Raw genomic sequence first — 20,731 nt, forward strand, 5'->3', positions numbered from 1 at the left:
ATTTAAAAAAAATTTTTTTTTTGTAAATTACAATATTATAATAAAACTAAATAACTTATTTAGTTTATTTAAATTTTTCATGTTCCAATAGGTGTTACTAACCAACATTTTCAATTAAAATTTAATTTTTTAATTAATAACACAAATTGTTTTGTGTTATAACCTTGCAAAAGTGGATATATGTTGACTTTTGAATGAAAACTCCTCAAATGTATTTTTTTAGTGGGAAGCTCTTTATTTAATTAAGTAGGAAAGGAGGAAAAATATAAATTAAATAAAATTACTGATCAAAATGGTTATTGCTAGTAAAAAAAGCTCAATAATTCAATTAAAAAAAAAAAATTCCTAAAGAATTTTAAAAAGATTGAAGAAAGTAAATTAAAAAAGATGGCTTCATTCATAAATACATCTTCAATTGGTGAGGCAACCCATTACTGGGTCCTGGCCACCTCAAGCAGTTTTGATCAGTTTAATCGGTTAAGTGCAGCTGCTCTCCAACTCCTCACTCCAAACAGGGTCCTCGAATCTTCTTCAACACCACCCAACCATTGAAGCTTTGGGCGGCCTCTTGGCCTATAGGTGCTCATCGAGTAATTTATTTGGGATCTCATCAGTCCCAATCCTTGCCACATGGCCTGCCCAACACAGCCTACCAATTCTCACAATTTGTCCAACATCGTGCTTACCGATTAACAAGTACACATCCCTGTTCGTGGGTCTTCTCCAAGCTGAACCATCCTTTACTGGGCCATAGATGCATCTGAATATCTTTCTCTCAAATTTTTGTTCATATATACATAATTATAATTGTTGTGATATAATCATTCAATCAATTGTATGAGGAAAATATATATCAAAACACATTTTTTTAAAATTAATAATTTATTTTTTTAATGTGACAGATTTCGAAAGACAATTCTCATTATTTTTACATTTAGTGGTACAATTTTTTTAAATATTCACCAACATTTCTATATTTTTAATAATAATTTCTTAATATTATTATGTTCTTGCACTATCAGTATTCAATAATACATTTTATGAAAAAACAATGTTTTATCCTAGTACTTATTTATAAATAAATTTCAGTTGTTGAATTCTTTCATGCTGATTATATCAGTCTTATATACAACTCTAAATATCTCAAAATTTCTTCTATACAACTTTCAGTGTTCACAGCATCATTAACTCAATAATTTAACTAAATCATATATTACTTTAAAATTTGTTACTTATAACTTTTGACGTATAATAATAACTTTCTTTTTTTAAAAATTAAAAACAAAAGATGATAAACTGACTAGAGCCATATAATTTGGCATTTAATACTATATTATGATTTATTTTTCATATACTTTAACCAGTTGAAAAATATTAATTCCCCAACCTTCCTTTGTTAATTCAATGTTATAAACTACTGATGAGAACTATGATTTATAAATGTAATGTTATAAGATATCTAATAACTAAAATCATTTTAATAAAATGCTGATCTGTCAGTATAGGTGCAGTTAGATCAACAATCTATCACTTTAATATGGGCATTTCACTTTAATTTACAGGCATTCAGGAGAAAAAGGTAAACCATTGAATATTAGACAGAGACCAAAACAATTATCTACAATGAGCTAAGCTTTTCAACACATTTTTGAAAATAATAATTTTTTTTTGTGTGAAATTTTTCCAAAATACTTAAATAACATTTGTTACTTTTTAAATTAAAGTTATTAGTTTTCAATGTTTCTTTTTTTAAATTATTATTATTAATTTTAAATTGGAGATGATCCACAGCTCATTTTGTAGTTTCTTTCCTTTATTATTTGTTAATATATTCAATGATACTATAGTAAAATTAATTCTGTTGCTATTACTACTGCTTACAGTTGTCAAATATATATATAATTATTAATTACTTATGAAATAATACTTCAGTGCAATAGACAAAATATTGTAAACGTGACAGATTATTGGATATTTAGTCCATTCAAGTATTATAAATTCCAAATATGTTTTCTTATTGTAACTAACTTAGTTACAGATTATCTTAGTATCTTAGTTATTTGACCACAGTCAAATCTCTGTATATCAAACTTTTGTACATTGAAAATCTCTAGATTTTTTTTTGAAACCTTGAATTTTTATAAAAAAGTATATTGTGTATATCGGATAAAATATCTATTTACCTCCCAAAAAAGGGCACAAATAAAAAATATGTGTTGTAATTGTCAATTAATGGGTTGTTATTTAAAAAGAAGGAATACGGTACCCACGGTGGTGTGACTCTCGGAATCATTTCCCAAATATAGAGAGAATTTTTATTTTAAATTCAATTTTTTCTTAATGTGGATATAGTTATCAAGTGTGATAAAAAATTTTGTTGTAGTAAAATCCCTAAAAAGTGGGATGAAAAATGAACATGTGGCAAGAAAATATGACATTATTTTAAGTATAGTATCATTAATTTATGAAAACTGTGATTCAGTTATTAAAACTTTTGGAAATAGCTTGTATAAAACTTCAATCATTAAATCCTCACGGTTTGATAAGATCGATGAAGCTGATCGATGTAGTTATTAAGGAAAAAGCCAATTAATATGCTGCTAATTTAGGAATCTTTAACCATAGGTGGCTCAATAAATTTAAATAATAGCGTAGTGCATTAATATAATTTGTACAATTTTACAAATAAATGTTTGAAACATTACTTATTTTGCTTAAATCCTGAAAAATAACTGTAGCTGTTTTTTTATTATGAAAAGGATGCAAAGTTGTAATTTTTCTTTATCCTGAAATTTCTACATATCAATCTTTTTTAACAAGGAACCTTCATATTTGATAATAGAGATTTGACTGTTGAAAAGCATAATTTATTTCCTTGTTATGAAGGTAAGCATAAACACCTTGTGCACTTTAGCAGCATTAGCAGTATTATTGTGAATAATGTACACTCACTATTCATTAACAGAAAATTTCTAAAAATATAAACCTAATAATTATAAAGCTGCCAGAAAATTAAGAATTGCTGAAAATAAAATATATTACAGAAATGAGAAATCAAAGACTAAAACAAGTAAAAACAAATATTTAGCTTGTATTAAAAAACCTATTATCAATGTATCAAAAAAATCAATGGATTAGCTTTTTTTTTGTTCTTTTTAATTTTTTTTTTTAATTGCTACTATTTACACCTTATGACTTTCTCTGAAATATGTCAATAAAATCTGGTAAACATATTCAATAATACCAAACCCATAAGCATTATTGTAGGAACAACTAAAGAACTGCCTGAAGTTTCACAGAAATCTCTGTTACATCTTGATGGGTCTATTTCAGACTTGAATGTTGAATATATATATGACCAATCGCAGAGTCCCACTTTGCATCTCTCGTATTCAACATACTGTTCATTTAAGAAGAACATTACTCTGTACTGCTGGTCTGCACACCTTCAAGATTAACATTAAATATTTATTAATAAATCAGAAAATGAATTATCATTGAAATGAGAATTAAAACATTATTATATTAAATGATTAGATTTTATCCGTTGCCATATAAAATAACATATCCAAGAACATAGGAAACAAATAATTTCTTAAAAACTAAAATACTATGTATAATTTTTTCATGTGCAGAAAAATACCTGTTTATTCAAATTTTGGTATACTGAGATCTCTGTGTATTAGGATTCATGGGAATTAAAATAAACATTATACTTTAAGTATGTCAAATTATATTTCAATATATTGATAATTTTGGCATTTTTAAAATGAAACATGTATGTTATTTATAGTAATAAAAGTAAGAAGAAAAAAGTTGTTAAGATTTTTTTGTTGATAGTACTAGCTAAATTATTATTTTTGTAAAAATAACTTCCAAGCTTGAAAATTCGAGATTTGCCTGTAGTTAATGGAATCTTATAAGTGAATGAGATCCTTTTATGACCTACTGAAGAGAATATTTGCTATTAGGCACAGATTCGATAAACCTTACATGGAATTAGTTTTTTAATATATTAATAAATGTTGGCTTACAATAAATAGTTTAATTACTATTTGAGTTCTTTTAACTTCACCCGGAGCATCTTCCATTTATAAATTAATTAATATCTAAATTGATTTTTATTCCCATAAACCACCCAAAGTCAGTTAAAATCATAAGATTTGGGTGGATTTTGGGAATAAACATCACCATTAATATTATTTAATGAGGAAAACTGGTTACATATCTTGTTTGACTTACTTATACAGTACTGCTAGCAAATTTCCAGCAAATGGAGTGAGAAAAGCTGTTCTCCATTGTCTTTTTTCACTTGTACTGAAAGTGTCTGCTGTGATTGGATAGTTGTCTTTCGCTATGCCAAGTTTAATGAGGGCTGCCCTTAGTGTTAATGAATGGGCAAAATTGAAGACAGCTGATGGCCCTGTGCTTTCTTCTGTAGTGTTGACTTGAGTACGGCTAAACATAAATATTAATTTCTATTTAGTCACATGATTTTTATATTGCCAAGATGAATATTATAACTGATTAATGATTGGTTTTAATAAATGTTTTCTTTGGTAATTTTGATACTGCCAAGTAAAACAGTTCAATTGAAGTTTATGATCTAAGAAAACATATTACTAGACCATTGTTTATCCTATGGCATTTTCTATGAAGCTTTAAAATTGTGTTGTTTTTTTTAATCATAGAAAAAATCAGTACCTGTCTACCAGGAATCGGAAATCAGGCATCTATTTAGGTCCATCATGGGCTGTTAGGAGACTGATTTATATGAAGAATATTTAATTTTTGTTTTAACTTTTTTTTTTCTTAAGTTGGGACAACAGCCTAGGGGTCTAGGATAGACAGATAAGGTTAAGTGGAATTGGGTTTTAGATATTTCTATGTACCCAACCAGCTGTGAATATTGTTTATGGTTTTTGTATTCGATATACAGGTTCTACATTTTAGAATATATTTTGTAGTCAACTGTAAAGTGTCATTTTTAATATGCTTTTATTACAGTTTCTAGAGGGATGAAACATAAGATGGCTGAATTTTGGAAGTGGGATTCACTCTGAAAAGCATATTCGCCTTTGAAATAGATGTGGATTTTTCATAGTCAATTCATTGTAGTTGAGAAGGTATCCTTTTATTAATGTTTGAGTGTAAAATTCTAACTTTTCAGGAGAGAAATTCAGAGAACAGATATTCTTAGCTGATTGATTTAAATTTTATTGTTCCAGTACTTATATTTTAAATAAAATAATAGTTCAAGTACTGTATTAAGTATGGATGTACTTACCTATTAAGGGTTTCAATCATATCTCTGATCAATGGGCAACCTAATTTAGCTGTGAATGGGTTACCATATCCAGAGCGATAGTAATAGTCTAAGTCCTCATCATACTCCATTACCTGTTAAATTACAATAAATAAACTCAACTTATAATTTTGTTATAATAAACCAAATAAGGTCCTATCCGAGCAGCTATATGGAAAGAGAAGAGTGGGTAGGCCGAACATGAGATGGTTAGATGCTGTATCTATGCATGCCCGGGTCCTTCTGAGAAGCCGAAACTGGAGAGATGCAGCAGAAAACAGAACGGCCTGGCAGAAGCTACTAGAGGAGGCCCAGGCTCGGTAATGGGCTGTCACCCCAATCATGATGATAATGACATAATTTTGTTTTGTATGCTAGTACATATAAAGTATTTTATGAGATTATTAATGATATTGATATTATCATTCAGAAAAAATTATTAGAATTCATTTACTACAAAATTAGTATGGCTTTTGAAAGTCTTTACTTAATCATATTGTTTGTCTGAATTTTCAAAACGAAAATAAAATTACTTAGTTGTCAAATTTTAAAACCACAGTATATATTTTTTGTAAATTATACTGAAATATTTTTAAACAGGTCGGTCTATTTTTTCATTTTCCATTAAAAGGATGGTTATTATGGAAAAAGGAATTTTTGTGATACAAGAGTAATTTATTGGCACATGAACCTATGTGTGGGAAAGATTAGCAACATGTTCCACCATAGTGAAATGGCTTGACCACGGAAAACACATGAAATTCTGTCTGGTGACAAGTTTTCTAAGAAAAATAGGGTTTTAGTAAGCAATAATTTTGGATATTTAATTATTAATTAAATTCAACAGTATTAAATGAACTAAGTGAAACCCATGGTTTGGATGTCACTAGAGACACTCTTGGATGAGGCAAGAGTTTATGCTGCTTTCTCTTCAAACAATTGGAGGGAGATGGGTGGTCAGTTCAGTAATTTTCCTCAAGAAAATAATGATGACAATTTTAAGTTTATTACAAAATTATGTCATTTATTAAAATGGATACTTTTCTTTATTAATTAGAATAACTTTATTTGTTTTTAAGCAATTTATTTTTTTAACACATGGTTCTGCCAGGGTTTTGTGGTACATCTGGCCCGGCCTAACACTTGCCCATTTTAAAGTCCAAGGTGGATAAATACTCCGAACATTTTCGGTAGAAATGGGAAATTCATAATAATAGCATTAGTGTTTATTTTCAAATAAACCAATAGAACATATGTTATAAATGCAATTTATCTTTTGCATGAAGCACTAACAATATTTTGCAGTCAGATAAGTTTAACTAATTTACTTCATCTGATAAAAAAGTGAATTTGTGCTTCTCACAGCCACAGGGACATACTTTTCAAAATACTCCACCAAATATTTCTTCTAAAATAAACTTCCTATTAAAATAAAATTATTCTTTGATACTTTCTCAAAACACTTCCTGCCTAATTAAATTGTTTTAACTTTGTGAACATCACTCTCTAAACTCTTGCTAGAGAATTAATTTCGCACCCCTTTGTATGATTATTTATTGATTTAATTATTATAAAGATTTAATGCTACATATTTTATTTAATCTACCTATAATTTTGCACTATAGAGTTTCTTTAAGTAAATCCAATTTAGATGGAATGTTTGAAATTCTCAAAATGTTTATTAATATATCAACAAAGGAATACCATTTTTAAGAAGACATAAATATTTTAAAAATGAAATATGAGTAATGCAGAAATAAAATCAATTGATTTGTATATATAACCTACCTCAATAATTCACTACATTATTATAGAGTATTTAATATTTAATGTTTTAAGAAACTATATAGGTAGTTACCTTCAGATGATGTTTTTCAAAAGGAGAACACCAAGGAGAGTGGGTTTTGAAGTTCCATGCTTTATCGAAACGACACATATCATATATGTCATGCATGGTTTCTGAAATCATAATATAATTCTTAGAAGTACTTAAATAAATAAATTTTAACCTCCTTATATTAGCGTTTTATAATGTTTATGAAAAATTGGTGATAGTCTAATAACCAATTTTTATATATTTATATTTTTTATGTAAGTGGATTTCGGCACTTCACAGCCTTATGCACTGTTCAAGATATTACACCAAATATTTCATTTAAGACCAACTTTAGGATAAATTTCCTTTTTTTCATTCTTAAAACATTTTCTGCCCTAACCTGTTCTGACTTTACAAACTTCACTCTCTGGACCTTAGCAATAATTATAAATGTAAGCTCATTGAATTTATGTGACCAAGCTTGTTGAGGCAATCGTCCACTTGTAACTGGTTGAATTTGTTGTTTCTTCAAATTGCACCTGGATCAGTCGCTATTTCTTTTCAACAAAAACAATCCCCACTCTCATTTGATTAGAAAGGAAACTTCCAAGTAGTAGTTGAGATGTTTGTCTAGAAGGGTAAAAAGTATTTATGGGTCTACATATCTCTTTAAAACTTCTACCTTCTACCTAAAATTTGATTCATCAGCATATAGTTGTGTTTTTCAAAAAATTTCAGATATCCATTGATCGGCTTAGTATACACACACCCTTTGACGACAGCAGAAAGGACCAAATTATGTTATTTCCGTACTTCTTAACATTCATATATAATTATATAACATTGTAAATATCAATTAGTTTTGTATCAATAAAATTCATTTAAAAAGATATCCTGAGAGAGTCTAAATAAATATAATAGTAGAATGCTTCTCATCTACTGTGATTACATAAGGGGACAAGACTTCTGAGTCTCTTTGTAACTCTACCAGGACATCTGCGTCTCTTACTTTTAGTGCTGACTTGATATGTTTATTGTTATCACTAGAAACCAGATTTTCATGCAATTGTATTTTTTTTTCTCTAGCTTCAAATTCAGCCCATGCTCGACAGAAATTCAAGTCATGGAAAAGACATTCAAATAACATTAATTTTATATTGTACAAATTTTTTCATTTTGGGGTTTTAACAAAATTTTGCACATATTGAATTTTTTCTGCACACTATTGCACGTTTTACTCTTTTTGGGCCAAATTTTAATTTTTGTTAAATAAAATTTAATGCTTGAACTAAATTTCTCATATTATATACATAAAGATATATGTATGTATATATTTATTTTATTATTTTTTCGCCTAGTTAATTTATAATTTAAAATTGACAAATTTGATGTAAAGTAATGCATCGATTAACATATGAAGAGTTGAATTAAACCTAAAAAAAAAAAAGTCCCTCTAGAATAAGTTCGCTATAGAGAACATTCAGAGTTATTGTTTTTTAACTTGGATTTCCAGTCCATCTGTAGCCCTTTATTGTTTTGCTTAGCTTTGTTGTGATAGTGAGAATTTCAATTTTGTCTTATATTATTATATTACAATGCCTATGTACATTATTTAAAAAAAAAATGATATACAAATAATCAATTCAATATGAATATGCCAATACATTTTTGATCAAAGTTTTTCTGCATTGACTTACAACTCGTTAGTTTTTTGGTTGAAGTTATACTAGTTTGAAAATACACAATTGAAAAACAAAGCAAAATAACATGTATAGAGCATTCTAAGATCTCTTATCTAAACGTTTGTGCAATGTATTTAAATATATAAATGTTTTTCATCAGCTATAGCTATTACACTCATTTTGGAACCCAGAATTATACAAAAAGCCTCTATTAAAATTTTATTAAGGCTGATATTTTAAAAGAAGAATTTGTTCTTAAAAAAAAATCAACACGTCTAAAACTAAACCTCTGAACTGGGGTCCAACTGAATGAGAATGATTTCGTTTTAGAATACATTGATATTTTATATATGATAATATAAATAAATTAGTGCTTAACATTTAAAAAATGTTTGTACAATAGTTCATCAATAAAGGATAAAGGAAAACATAATTAATAAATTCCAGTGACCAAGCAGGAAATGACAACATAAATATAACAGGTTAATAGGTCTACCATTTGAAAAAACAATTAGAATCTGAGTCCATCTTTATATCTGATGCAGCACAGTTCTGTAAGACCTAATAATAATGGATATTTTGTGTTCTATGTGGTTAAAATATCCACAGAAACTAATAGCTAAGATAAAAATATAAAATAATATGTATAATAATGCAATAAAATTAAAATTCATCAATTTAAATATTATATATAATATTAATCAATAATAAATGCCAAAAATGAATTAGTAACAACTTACTGCCAGTTAAGTTATACTTGAAACCCATTCTACTGCCAACTTTATGGATAAGGGAATTCATCATTTTACTGTTTCTAAACTTTTCTGTTTCCCTCTTTAATCCTTCACTTTGTGTGCTGGTTTTCCATACTGAGCAGTTATGATTTGGCTAGAAGAATATTTATCTAATTAAAATAAGTTCATATAAGAATATTAAAAGGTGTTTAACTAAATAATTGAAAAAAAAATGATGCCACAATTTCAAAAAAGAAAAAAATAGTATTCTGTGCAAAAAGAGATATTATTTATCTATAAAACTACTATGTTATTTTGCATATATTACGATATTATGAAATATGAACTATATGAAACATTAAATAAGAGGTATAAAATTTTTCAGAAGAAACTGGTCTGTTGAAAAATTGACATTATGTATCTTGTCAGATTCTTCAAGCTCCACTAGTACAAGGGCTCAAGAGGAGAAAAAAGGCAGTTATCTCACCCCAATTTTTGATTATTTTAATGAAAACTATGTATAATTAATCGTAAAAACTGATGAGTCTGCCATGTATAGGTGGGGGAATAAAAAATGGCGGCTGTTTCAAAGCATAAAAAAAAAAATTTCATTCGGAGCTCTATAACTTATAAAGTAGGAACACAAGAAAACCTAAGAGAACGTCATTTAAAGAAGAGTAAATTTGCTAAAACATGAGCCCAAATAGAATTACTTACGTTAAATAGTTTTCGAGATATAGCTTTTTAAAAAGCAACATGTCATAAAAATGTTGTATGGGACGTACTGAAAGATCAGTAGTTACTGAATTTATTTTGAAAAATTTATATCTCTAAAATCATTTCACATACATACACAGATGTCTATTAGCACTCAAATTAAAGCTAGTCGATAGTATTTGAGCGCTGGCAGACATCTGTACGTCCAATGGTTTCCGAAATGAAGTTTGTCATGAATCAAACGTACTGTCTGAACAACTATAAATCAATTTATTTTAGCAAATATTATGAAAACTACTACTTTTACGAAGGTAAACGTCATAAACTTCTTTGTAGTCCATTAAATTAGCTTTTATTTGACTGCTAATAGATATCTGTACGTCACATAGTGCTGAAATATAGATTTCTCAAAATAAATTAACTAACTACTAATCTTTCAGTAGGTTTTTAAGAAATTTTGCTTTTTAAAAAGCAATATCTCGAGAACTATTGGACGTAAATAGCTCTTTTAGGGCTAATATTTCAGGAAATTTACTCTTCTTTAAATAATTTTCTCTTAGATTTTCTAGTGTTGTTGGTAGTTTTTAAGATATAGAGCACTGAATGAAAAAATAATGTTTTGAAACAGCCGCCATTTTCATTCCCCCTACCTATAGGCAGACTCATCAATTTTGACAAGTAATTATACCTAGTTTTCATTAAAGTAATAAAAAATTGGGGCGAGATAACTGCCTTTTTTTTTCTACCCGGCTCTTGTACTATACAATTTGTGTTTGAGGATAATAATTTGAAAGGGCGAGTTAAAAAATAATCTTTCTCTAAAATACTACTAATTTTGTCTTTTTAAAAATAAACAACTTGCTCTCATTGTTGAAATAATGAACAATGTATAAATAAAAAATATTTTTAAAAGAATTTGATAAATAATCAAAGGAAAAAAAAAAAATCGAAAAAACTCAAAATCGCAGTCAAGAAACTTGTATCGTTATCTTTTGTTAAACTTTAAAAGTTGCTGGTTCATCTTAGGCATGTATCAGCCTTAAATATTTAATTTCAGTTTCGTACGACTTTTCGTTTTTTAGCTAGCCTGTGAACAAACGATATACAGACCATTTTGCGAGACTTGGTATTTGGACGAGGGGGTCCTAAAAACCAGTGGCATAGCGCAGTGAGTGCGAGGAGGGGCCGGCCAAATTTCACAATAAACAATAATATCTTGTAAAAATATAAAACATTTCATTCCACGAATTTTTAATTTGTAATCTGTACAATAATCGATTAATGTGATTGTTATTGACAAACAGTTCTTTAGTATTACTGTATATTTTAGTCTTTTAGATTTAAATACCTATAAGGCGGTTTCAAAATAAAAGGTGTTTTTTTAAGCTAGATAGAACTTTAAATTGTAAAAAGTAACACAAAAAATTAAATTGTAATCAAAATTTTTTTTTTATTTGTTTCAGTATACTCTGACAAATCATCATGAATAGACTCACGCGTAGTTCTTTCGCCGATTGGGCTCTAGAGCAGTTGGCAACTGACCCGTTGTTTTATTGCAAAATTGTGTTCAGCGATGAGGCGCATTTTTGGCTTAACGGGTTTGTTAATAAGCAAAATTGCCGCATATGGAGTGAGACCAATCCTCAAGAGACCCACAGACTCCATTACATCCAGAAAAATGCACCGTTTGGTGCGGTTTTCACGCTGGTGGCATATTTCTTCAAAAGTGAGGCCGGAGCTCGCGTTACGGTCAATGGAGATCGTTACCGCACCATGATCAATGATTTTTTGTTTGAAAATATGGATGACATTGATCCGGAGGAGATGTGGTTTCAACAGGATGGCGCTACGTGCCATACGGCGAACGCAACCATCGACTTATTGAAATCAAAATTTGGCGATAAGTTGATTTCGAGAAATGGACCTGTCAATTGGCCTCCAAGGTCGTGCGATTTGACACCTCTCGATTATTTCCTGTGGGGCTACGTGAAGTCACTGGTTTATGCTGATAAACCAGCAACAATTGACGCCTTGGAGGCCAGCATTGTTCGTGTTATTCGTGACATACGGCCAGCAGTGCTCGAAAAAGTGGCCCAAAATTGGACGTCCAGAATGCGCTTCGTCAAGAACAGCCGCGGTGCCCATATGCCCGAAATCATTTTCAAATGCTAATGTCACGTATTGATCTTTCGAATAAAAAAAAAATTTTGATTACAATTTAATTTTTTGTGTTATTTTTTACAATTTCAAGTTCTATCGGGCTTAAAAAAACACCCTATATTTCTCCATCCCGGGCGACTAACACCTATGCCACTGCTCAAAACGTGCATTTCCGTTGAGGAAAATGTCTTTATCAACAAAAATAAAAATAATTAAATATTTAATCAATAAAGGAACAGGTTGGTAAGCTTTTGATAGTGGTGGTCCAAGTATATGTTACAAAAATGCGGCAAGCTAAATTAATAACAATAAAGTTATTGGGGATATCTAAAGAATCGTGAATAAACTAATTAAATAATTCTCAATTTATTTATTCCGGTAAATTATTAAGGACAGATTTAATTTTTTTTAAAATTATTCCCAAACTTTTCAGTCATAGAGTTCTTCAATAACACTTTCTCATTTTAGAATCTTAATATTCCTAAAAATCAATTACGCTCCCTTTGAAACATCTTCGTTGCAAGAACACTTGATCACGACTTTCAATCGTTATGAAAATTATCTCAACAGGAAAACTTGTTTTTTTCAAGGTCTCTGTTCAGAGTGCAAATTTCTAATTATTTTAACTTCAACTCTGCATGGAAAATCTCTTTGTATAATAATTTTCCTTTGAGCGATAATATCCTAAAAATATGTATTTTCATATTTTTACTACGATTATTGAACTAATAAGAAAATGTATAAAGCAAATAGTTGATGATTATTATAACTGTGATGTATTAGTGAATTTCTCAACTATTAAGTTTCCTTTAGTTGAATGCCGAAAATGATCATTATTTAATTCTAATTTTATTTATTATTTTGTATTTTTTAAAATATATAGGTGATTTTCCTTGCTTATATCTGACTATAATGAATAAGTATTCAAAGTTAAAACAAAAATTCATTTAATTTACCTCCAGCAGATCATCGTCTATGAAGTTTTCCGAAAGGCCAATAGGACCCCCAAAAAGTTCTGTTGTGAAAGCTTCAGCACTTTGCTTCGTCCTCTCTTTCGAAGTGTATCTGATCTGCAAATGTAGTTAAATCGAATTTTAATTCTTCATATTACTCTTTTAATTGTTTATCGTTCCATACTACTATAAAACAAACGTCACAATAAAGTTCTATTAATTAAGCAGCTTGACCTTAAATCGTTCTTCAGTATAATGGGCATTAAGTACGTCAGGGAAGTTACTCCTCAACCTCTTGGCAAGTAATTGAAGCTCCGTGACACCTGATTCCGTTAAAAGATCTGCTTCGGACATGTTCACGTTGTATGACCAATCCTTCAGAAGATCAATGTCTTCATTGCACATATCCATGTCTAAAGGAACATTTAAAAAAAAAAATGATTTAGGGACATACAAAATTAATAAATAAAAACTAATAGAAAATTAATATATCCATGACTCATTATTTTATATGAGAGAGAGGCATGAACAAATTGCCGCCGATGCTGAGGATGGAAGTGAAGGAGGTGAGCCTTTCTTTTGTCCTCATTCCTTATTGCAAATAGCAAGATATCCTGCAGGAGCTGAGTGAAATCCATTCGAGACCTTCTTCTCGAGAAAATATACTTAAGAGAGTTTGGAATAGAACCTTTTTTTTAAGTCAACTTGAAAAATAATATTACTGCCTTCTACTACTGAATAGGAAATATTAAATATGTCAAACAAGATACTACGTAAATAAAAAAAAATATTATAACGTAGACAGAATGCACAAAAGTTAGATGGAAGTACAGTATATAGAATATGCCAAATACAAAATTTAAAAAAAAATATGTTTTTTTTGTTAAATATGCCTCTCTTCAAAGCAAATGGGAGATATAAAACTTGCAGCAATGTTTGACTCTATTCAGAGAACTTGTTAATTATTCGAAATTTTATTGTTATTTCAATAGAAAAAAAAATTAAGAACATTTTTTAATTCAACATTAAACTAAATTCAAAATCGGTGTACAGTACAGACATTTTTATACTTAATTGTGTTGTACATGGTCTTTCAGTGGTGTATTTGTAGCACCTCCTTATTAAATATTCTGAGTCCTCTTTTGCAACACAGACATCTATATGTTTTTTTAAGTTTTAGCCGATATAGCATAATTAATTTTTGTTAGGCCCAAAATTTTGTTTCAAGGTCGTTGAGCTTTCTCAAACAACCTATATATTACACAGGTTTATAAAACAGTACTAACGGAAGACTCATTAAGTGCCCCTGTATATATATAAAAAGTGATCCAGGAGGAAATATTGGTAATTAGAGAAGGATTAGTTTACCGAAAAAGTGCAGGTTCAGTACCAACAATCTCACCTTCTTTCCTCTAACAGTTGTCGAGTGTCGAACTCATTTAGAGTTCCCTATAAAACCACGATTTCTCTTATACAGATACAAATTCCTCTGCTCTAACTAAACATTTTCTACTTATGGCACAATTTTCAAAATCTATGACAAATTTATTTTAAGATAGAAATCAATTTGTTGGAAAATATCGCTTCATCCTAAAAAGTAAAAATGTATTTTCTGAAAAAACTATAAAATCGGATGCAATGCATTTTTGAGGCACGATCTCGGAGATTTCATACAAGTTTCTTCTTTTCAATGATATTACCATAGTCGGACAGGAATCATTTCTTGAGTGATTTGATCTATATATTTTTAATTTATCTCCAATTACATGTCTCAATTACACTATAATTTTCCTAAGATTACCATTAAATGGTTTAAAAAATCACAAATTGATGGTTTTGAAAAAAAAATACAATGAAGTAATTGTAAGATACAATTATAATTACTGTGATTGTGTAAAATTAACAGGAATTACACCACACAATTATTATAATTGAAATTTTGATTATCAATTCAACAGTTATATAAAGTAATTGGTAATTGCAATTGGTAATTTTAATTGTACTTCTGTAGTTCTAAATTACAGTGATTAGAAAGCAATTGTAATGTTAATTACTTTTTACTCGACTCTGGATATAACCAACTTTACTAAGCTTGTTTAATAGTTTTATTTTTTGAAGAGATGTGGAGGCTTGTTGGTAAAAAAAAACATTACAAGCCTTGTAACGGTACGAGAGTCTAGTATTTTTTGTCCTAGTTTCGATATATCATACCTAGGTTTTTTTTTCTTCCCACAAATGATTCTAAAGTAGGTTTCTAGGGTTTGTGGGAATATGGAATTATTCGTAAAAATAATTTGAAGTAAATACTTTTGCTGAATAAGTTTTCCATAACTTCACACAGATAAGTACTGCAAAATTTAACCATATGTGTTTATAATGGACTACCAAGAGTCACGTCTTATTAGTACCCTGACATTATCAGCAACAGTTTTTAGATAACAGTAACCACCTCAAGCTGTACGTGGAGCTTTTAGCGAAATATTTTAAAGTTATTGATTCCATAAGAAATATGTTTTAAAAAAAAATGAAAGTAAGATTTTTGTGACAAAAATACTTAATATATTAATACTTAATTTAAAAACATAATGAGGTTCTTTAGCAAGATGTTTTATTATATTTCATATTATTTCTAATACAAGGTAAAACGAAAGAAGATAGGTTACAATTTTTCCATTAAATGCATGTACTATTACTTGTCTGTTATGAACATATTTACTATACAGGTTGTTTTCCTTTTAGAAGTGTTTGGTTCCAGGAACCTGTTATTTTACATATTCAATTTCTTCTATATGTGGTTAAATATATTTTCCTTTTTCAGAATAACGCAGTCTGTTTTTTTTTTTCGCGATAATATTCAATTTAAAAAAAATATATTAAATAAATTAGACTATAAGAAAGTCATAATTATAAATTTATTTCTTTAAAAGAGTATATTTAGAAAGGATATTGTCCGAGCCCAAAAGGAAAAAAATAAGCAGAACCTATATGAAAATCACTATATTTGTTACATCTTGATTAATATTGTATCGATACAGTTAGCGAAAACATTTTATTCTAGATGATTTGGAAATATTAAAATTTATGACGTTAGCTTTTTTTGAAAGAATGTTATATTTTCATTTTCAGAACAGTTCTAAGAAATTTGTAATTAAGGAATACAATGCATTAAAACATAATATAAGTTTTTTTACCTTGTGGGCTGTTCCTCAGGATGGTATCTCTGAGTGTTGATAGGCCCATCTGCTGTTTGATTTCGTCCTCGTGTGGGTACCGCGTCCCATGTCGGAACAATCCCCAGATCATAACGGGAGTACAATCTGAAACATAATTAATATATTTATTTATTTGCTTAATTTTTAGGTCCCGTATACAACTACAGGATTAGAGGCACCGTATTCTGGAGTTCGTGGTTACATTTCTTGGTACAGGTTGTTCTTCTTTATGAACTTAAACAAATTGTACCAATTTTCTGGCAGTAAGGCTTGACGTTGTCCCCGGAGGCAACCAAGTGTTATCATAGATGGAGCATATCCAGTGTTCCAGGATATGCTCCATTGTCAGGATACATTTACAACTATAACATGTCGGTGAAGGATTTCTTTCAAGAAGGTGCTTGTGTGTTAATCTTGTATGTCCGATCCTGAGTAGGGTTATGATGCATTGTTCATGGCGATTTTCGATGATTGGCGGTAGAGGTTGAGTATCACCAAGTATTGTCTTCATTTTATTAGTTTCAGGTATCTTGGACCAAAAACAGCGTCATGCTTCCTTGCATTGGGTCAGAACCGATTTATGGTAATCATACAGCGCCAAGTTACAATCAGGCACTGGAAATAGGGTGCATGCTTTTTTGGCAGCTGTGTCAGCCAGTTCGTTTCCCGTTATGCCTTCATGACTGGGGACCCATAGGAAATTTACTTTTTTATATAATTTTTTTATTAAAGTTATGATGGAAAAAACAATGGGGTTGTGTGAAATTTGAAAATTTTGGATAGCCTTGAGGCTCGAGTATGAATCACTACAGATCACAATAGAGGAGCAGTTTACTTCATGTGCTAGCGTTAATGACAAATAGATTGCATATAACTCGGAGGAAAACACTGAGAATGTGAGGGGAAGACTGTAGCGGATGGTCTCCGCAGGTAGAACTACTGAACAACCAACATGATTAAAGTATTTTGACCCATCAGTGTAGATACATGTACAGACCTTGTAGCTAGAGAGAAGACTTAATAAACTTTGCTTGAGTACTTCAGGAGGGTTAGATGATTTGTCGATGGATTCTAAGGTGAAATAAAAATTTCTGCTATTTGCTATTTTGTTTATGCACGGAGGTCATGGATTGGGGAATGATAGGTATAACTTTGTTTGAGAGCGATAGGAATCGGGTAGGGGAGGAACGGTGGAGAGGCGACTAGGTAATCTGTATCCCGAAACATAAATGTCTTGGGTCATTTTGAGACGACTTAGAAATTTCAGCAAAAGGTAGTGCCTGCGTAGTTCTAGTGGCCACTCTTAATTAATATAAAAACCTGTAAAACAATAAGATATGTAATGAAACACTCATAGATTCTGAAAGACTTGTGTAGTTCAAATATTGTCTAGTGTGTAACAGTTTTGAGGTTTGCCGGTGACTAATAAGTAGAGGTAAAAACTACAATGATGACGTGTTTTTTATAGGATGATGAAGAACCATAAATCTTAATGAGCATTGTCACAAATCTTATAAATAAATCAAAACTTCTAAATTCTTCCCTGTCTGGTTTGTTTGGCCGAGAAAACACCGGACTGCTTTTGACAAAACCTTGCCCCACTGTTATGTAGAGCTCTAAGAAGATTTTAAGCGGTAACAATTTCCATCTAACACATTAAATAAGAATTGCGAAGTATCAAAAACTAAATATCTTATTTTCATAAAAACTTACATAGATCAATTTTTAAAACTGATAGAAAAGGTGGGAATAGAATTTGAAGAGATGGTAAGAATGGAACTCTCCAAGGGATCGGATAAAAAACGCTGCGTTTCAGTGGTAAATAAATATAAATCTGAAGAACGGGAAAGGGTACTGCGGAACTGGGCAGGAGAATTAAATTATTAATAAATTAAATTATATAGGTCACAGAATATTGTTCGAAGGACTTATACTGAAAGTACTCATACGTTTCCAACTATGATTTTCAAAAATTTATATTTTCTCTACGGTTTTAGTCTATAGGTCCAAATAGAGTTTCTGTAAAGCGTTGTGAATTAATTGTTGGTCGTCAATTGATGGTAAATGTTCTGTTTAGTAGTCTATTTAACCGGCCATATCGTTAGTTAAGATTAGGTCTTAAATCTGGTATATGGGTTTCATCAAAGCAGGAAATAAGTATCATTAAAGGTGCTGCTAAATTAACATATTAACCAGAGGGATTAGTGATGGTTACTAGTCTAATATTTTTCATTTAACTATTAAAAAAAATAATTTTTTGTTAAAATATTAATTGAAATGAATAATTTTAACTGTCTTTAGTGCTAACAAGAAAAAATGCGAACTAACATTGTTCAAACCTTACTTTACTTTAATAATAAAAGGAGTTATATTTTATAATATATTGTTTTTGAATAATAATTTTATATGTTAGCTGTTATTTTAAATTAAGTACTCTTTGAGAAAGTCTAAATATTGTAGAATGTAATTTACGGAATATAATAAAAGACATTTATTACACTACACTGGCCTTAATTACTGCATCGTATCTATCACAATTAATATCATATAGTTCAGTACAATTAACGGTTCATCTTCCCTAGATAGTGAGAGATCCTTAGCCATAGATAGTAACGCCTGTTGTGTAACAGTTACAGGAACAAGACATCGGTCACTGGTACGAATTTTCAGTACCATCTGGCCATTAGTTCCAATTTATTTTAATAAGCACCTTTTTCGCCTCGTTACCTCGGCAATTACTTCATCTGTAGTTTACTTTCCTTTGGCTGTTTATTCTCTTTATGGGCACTGTCCTTGCTTACAAGATTAAATAAAACAATTGTTTCATTTGTATCTTTAAACAGCATTGTGTTGGTGGAAAAAGTGATTTATGGGGTAGTTCATGTTAAATTAAAAGTTCGCTAAACGATCCATTTAATTTGAAGTCCCGGTTTTGCCTTCCTATTTCAAGGTAGGTAGTTGGTTAGTAATATATTAGAATGTGTAAGTTTTCTTCCAAAAGAAAAATGAAAAACTGATATCCATGTATTAATTAAGGGAAAAAGTTTATTAATTATTTGATCGAATATACTATAATAAGGAAGTTCATATGACACAAATGGATATTGAAATTAAAATTGAGGATAAAATAAAATCTAGGTGATGAAGGGACGTCATCGAAGATACAGGCTTTTTTAAAAGACTAAATTATTAAATTTAATTTTGCCGACTATTCTTAGAGTTAGTGCCAATAACTAACTAAATGAATCAATAATATAAATAAAATAAGGAATCAGTACTTAAAAAGATATTTATATTTCTTTCATTTTAATTAACTTCTTTATTATATTGTTGCGAAAAAGCAGGCTTTGAATTTCATAAGTTTAACGACCGTAACTAAGTAAAGTAATAGAATATATTCATACCTTACAAATATGAAAAATAAAAAAATATGGACATATATGTAAAAATAAAATAAAATATTACAAAAATAAATAAAATAAAAACATAAGAATACAGATTTGGTTCACATTAAAAAACTTTTACTTCCCTATCTAATTTGAGTTGAAATTAATTTCATATTAAAGTTTCCGGATGTAAAAATTATTACTGGTATAATAACCATGGGCACAAAAAAAACTTTGATCCATAAATTAGGTTTATTTATGTACTTTTCATCGCTCTCCAGTATTTTAGAAGATTTTATATGTCGGATGTAATTTTTTCATAAATATTTGGCCTCCTGACTGTATATTACACATTTAAATTGCTATTCATATTTTTGGAAATTTGTTTTCACAGTGGAAAATTATTTATCTTCTCAAGTTAGTTCTCAAATTCTTCAAGAGTTTAAATATCTTAATTTTCTACTACTAAGAATAAGAGATGGTAAATTATTTAAAATAAACAAAATTTAAGTTACTTCAGAGCAAGCTATTTTAAAAATTCGACATTTATGTCCCCTCAGATTATTTAGGATAAGACCTAGCTTGTATTAAAGACGATTCCATTGTAGGCTGATATAACAATTTTAATCATAATTGCGGTAGTATTTGAGAAAATGTTAAATCGATTATATAAAATGTCACTTCTAGGAAATCAATTTTAGCGAAATATTCCAGGCATATTTCTACTTCAAATACATAATTTCAGCTTTGTGCAATTAGTCGCCTT

At 29.5% G+C, this 20,731-nt stretch overlaps 1 protein-coding gene across 2 annotated transcripts in view; it reads right to left on the reverse strand.

The window, feature by feature from the left end:
* Positions 1-1,486: 1,486 nt before the first annotated feature.
* LOC106690856 (multiple inositol polyphosphate phosphatase 1) overlaps positions 1,487-20,731 on the reverse strand; it is an 88,306-nt gene continuing 69,061 nt past the window's right edge. For both annotated transcript variants that reach the window (XM_014436438.2, XM_014436437.3), the window contains exons 3-10: positions 16,559-16,684; positions 13,602-13,780; positions 13,371-13,484; positions 9,544-9,691; positions 7,164-7,264; positions 5,288-5,400; positions 4,243-4,458; positions 1,487-3,446 (exon numbers count right to left, since the gene is read on the reverse strand). In XM_014436438.2, the coding sequence (XP_014291924.1) occupies positions 3,212-3,446; positions 4,243-4,458; positions 5,288-5,400; positions 7,164-7,264; positions 9,544-9,691; positions 13,371-13,484; positions 13,602-13,780; positions 16,559-16,684 (1,232 nt within the window). In that variant the 3' untranslated portion in view covers positions 1,487-3,211. The remainder of the gene's footprint in view (positions 3,447-4,242; positions 4,459-5,287; positions 5,401-7,163; positions 7,265-9,543; positions 9,692-13,370; positions 13,485-13,601; positions 13,781-16,558; positions 16,685-20,731) is intronic.

The sequence above is a fragment of the Halyomorpha halys genome, unplaced genomic scaffold (genome assembly GCF_000696795.3).
Source record: "Halyomorpha halys isolate HHAL.00 unplaced genomic scaffold, Hhal_1.1 Scaffold1912.1, whole genome shotgun sequence".
Lineage (NCBI taxonomy): Eukaryota > Metazoa > Arthropoda > Insecta > Hemiptera > Pentatomidae > Halyomorpha > Halyomorpha halys.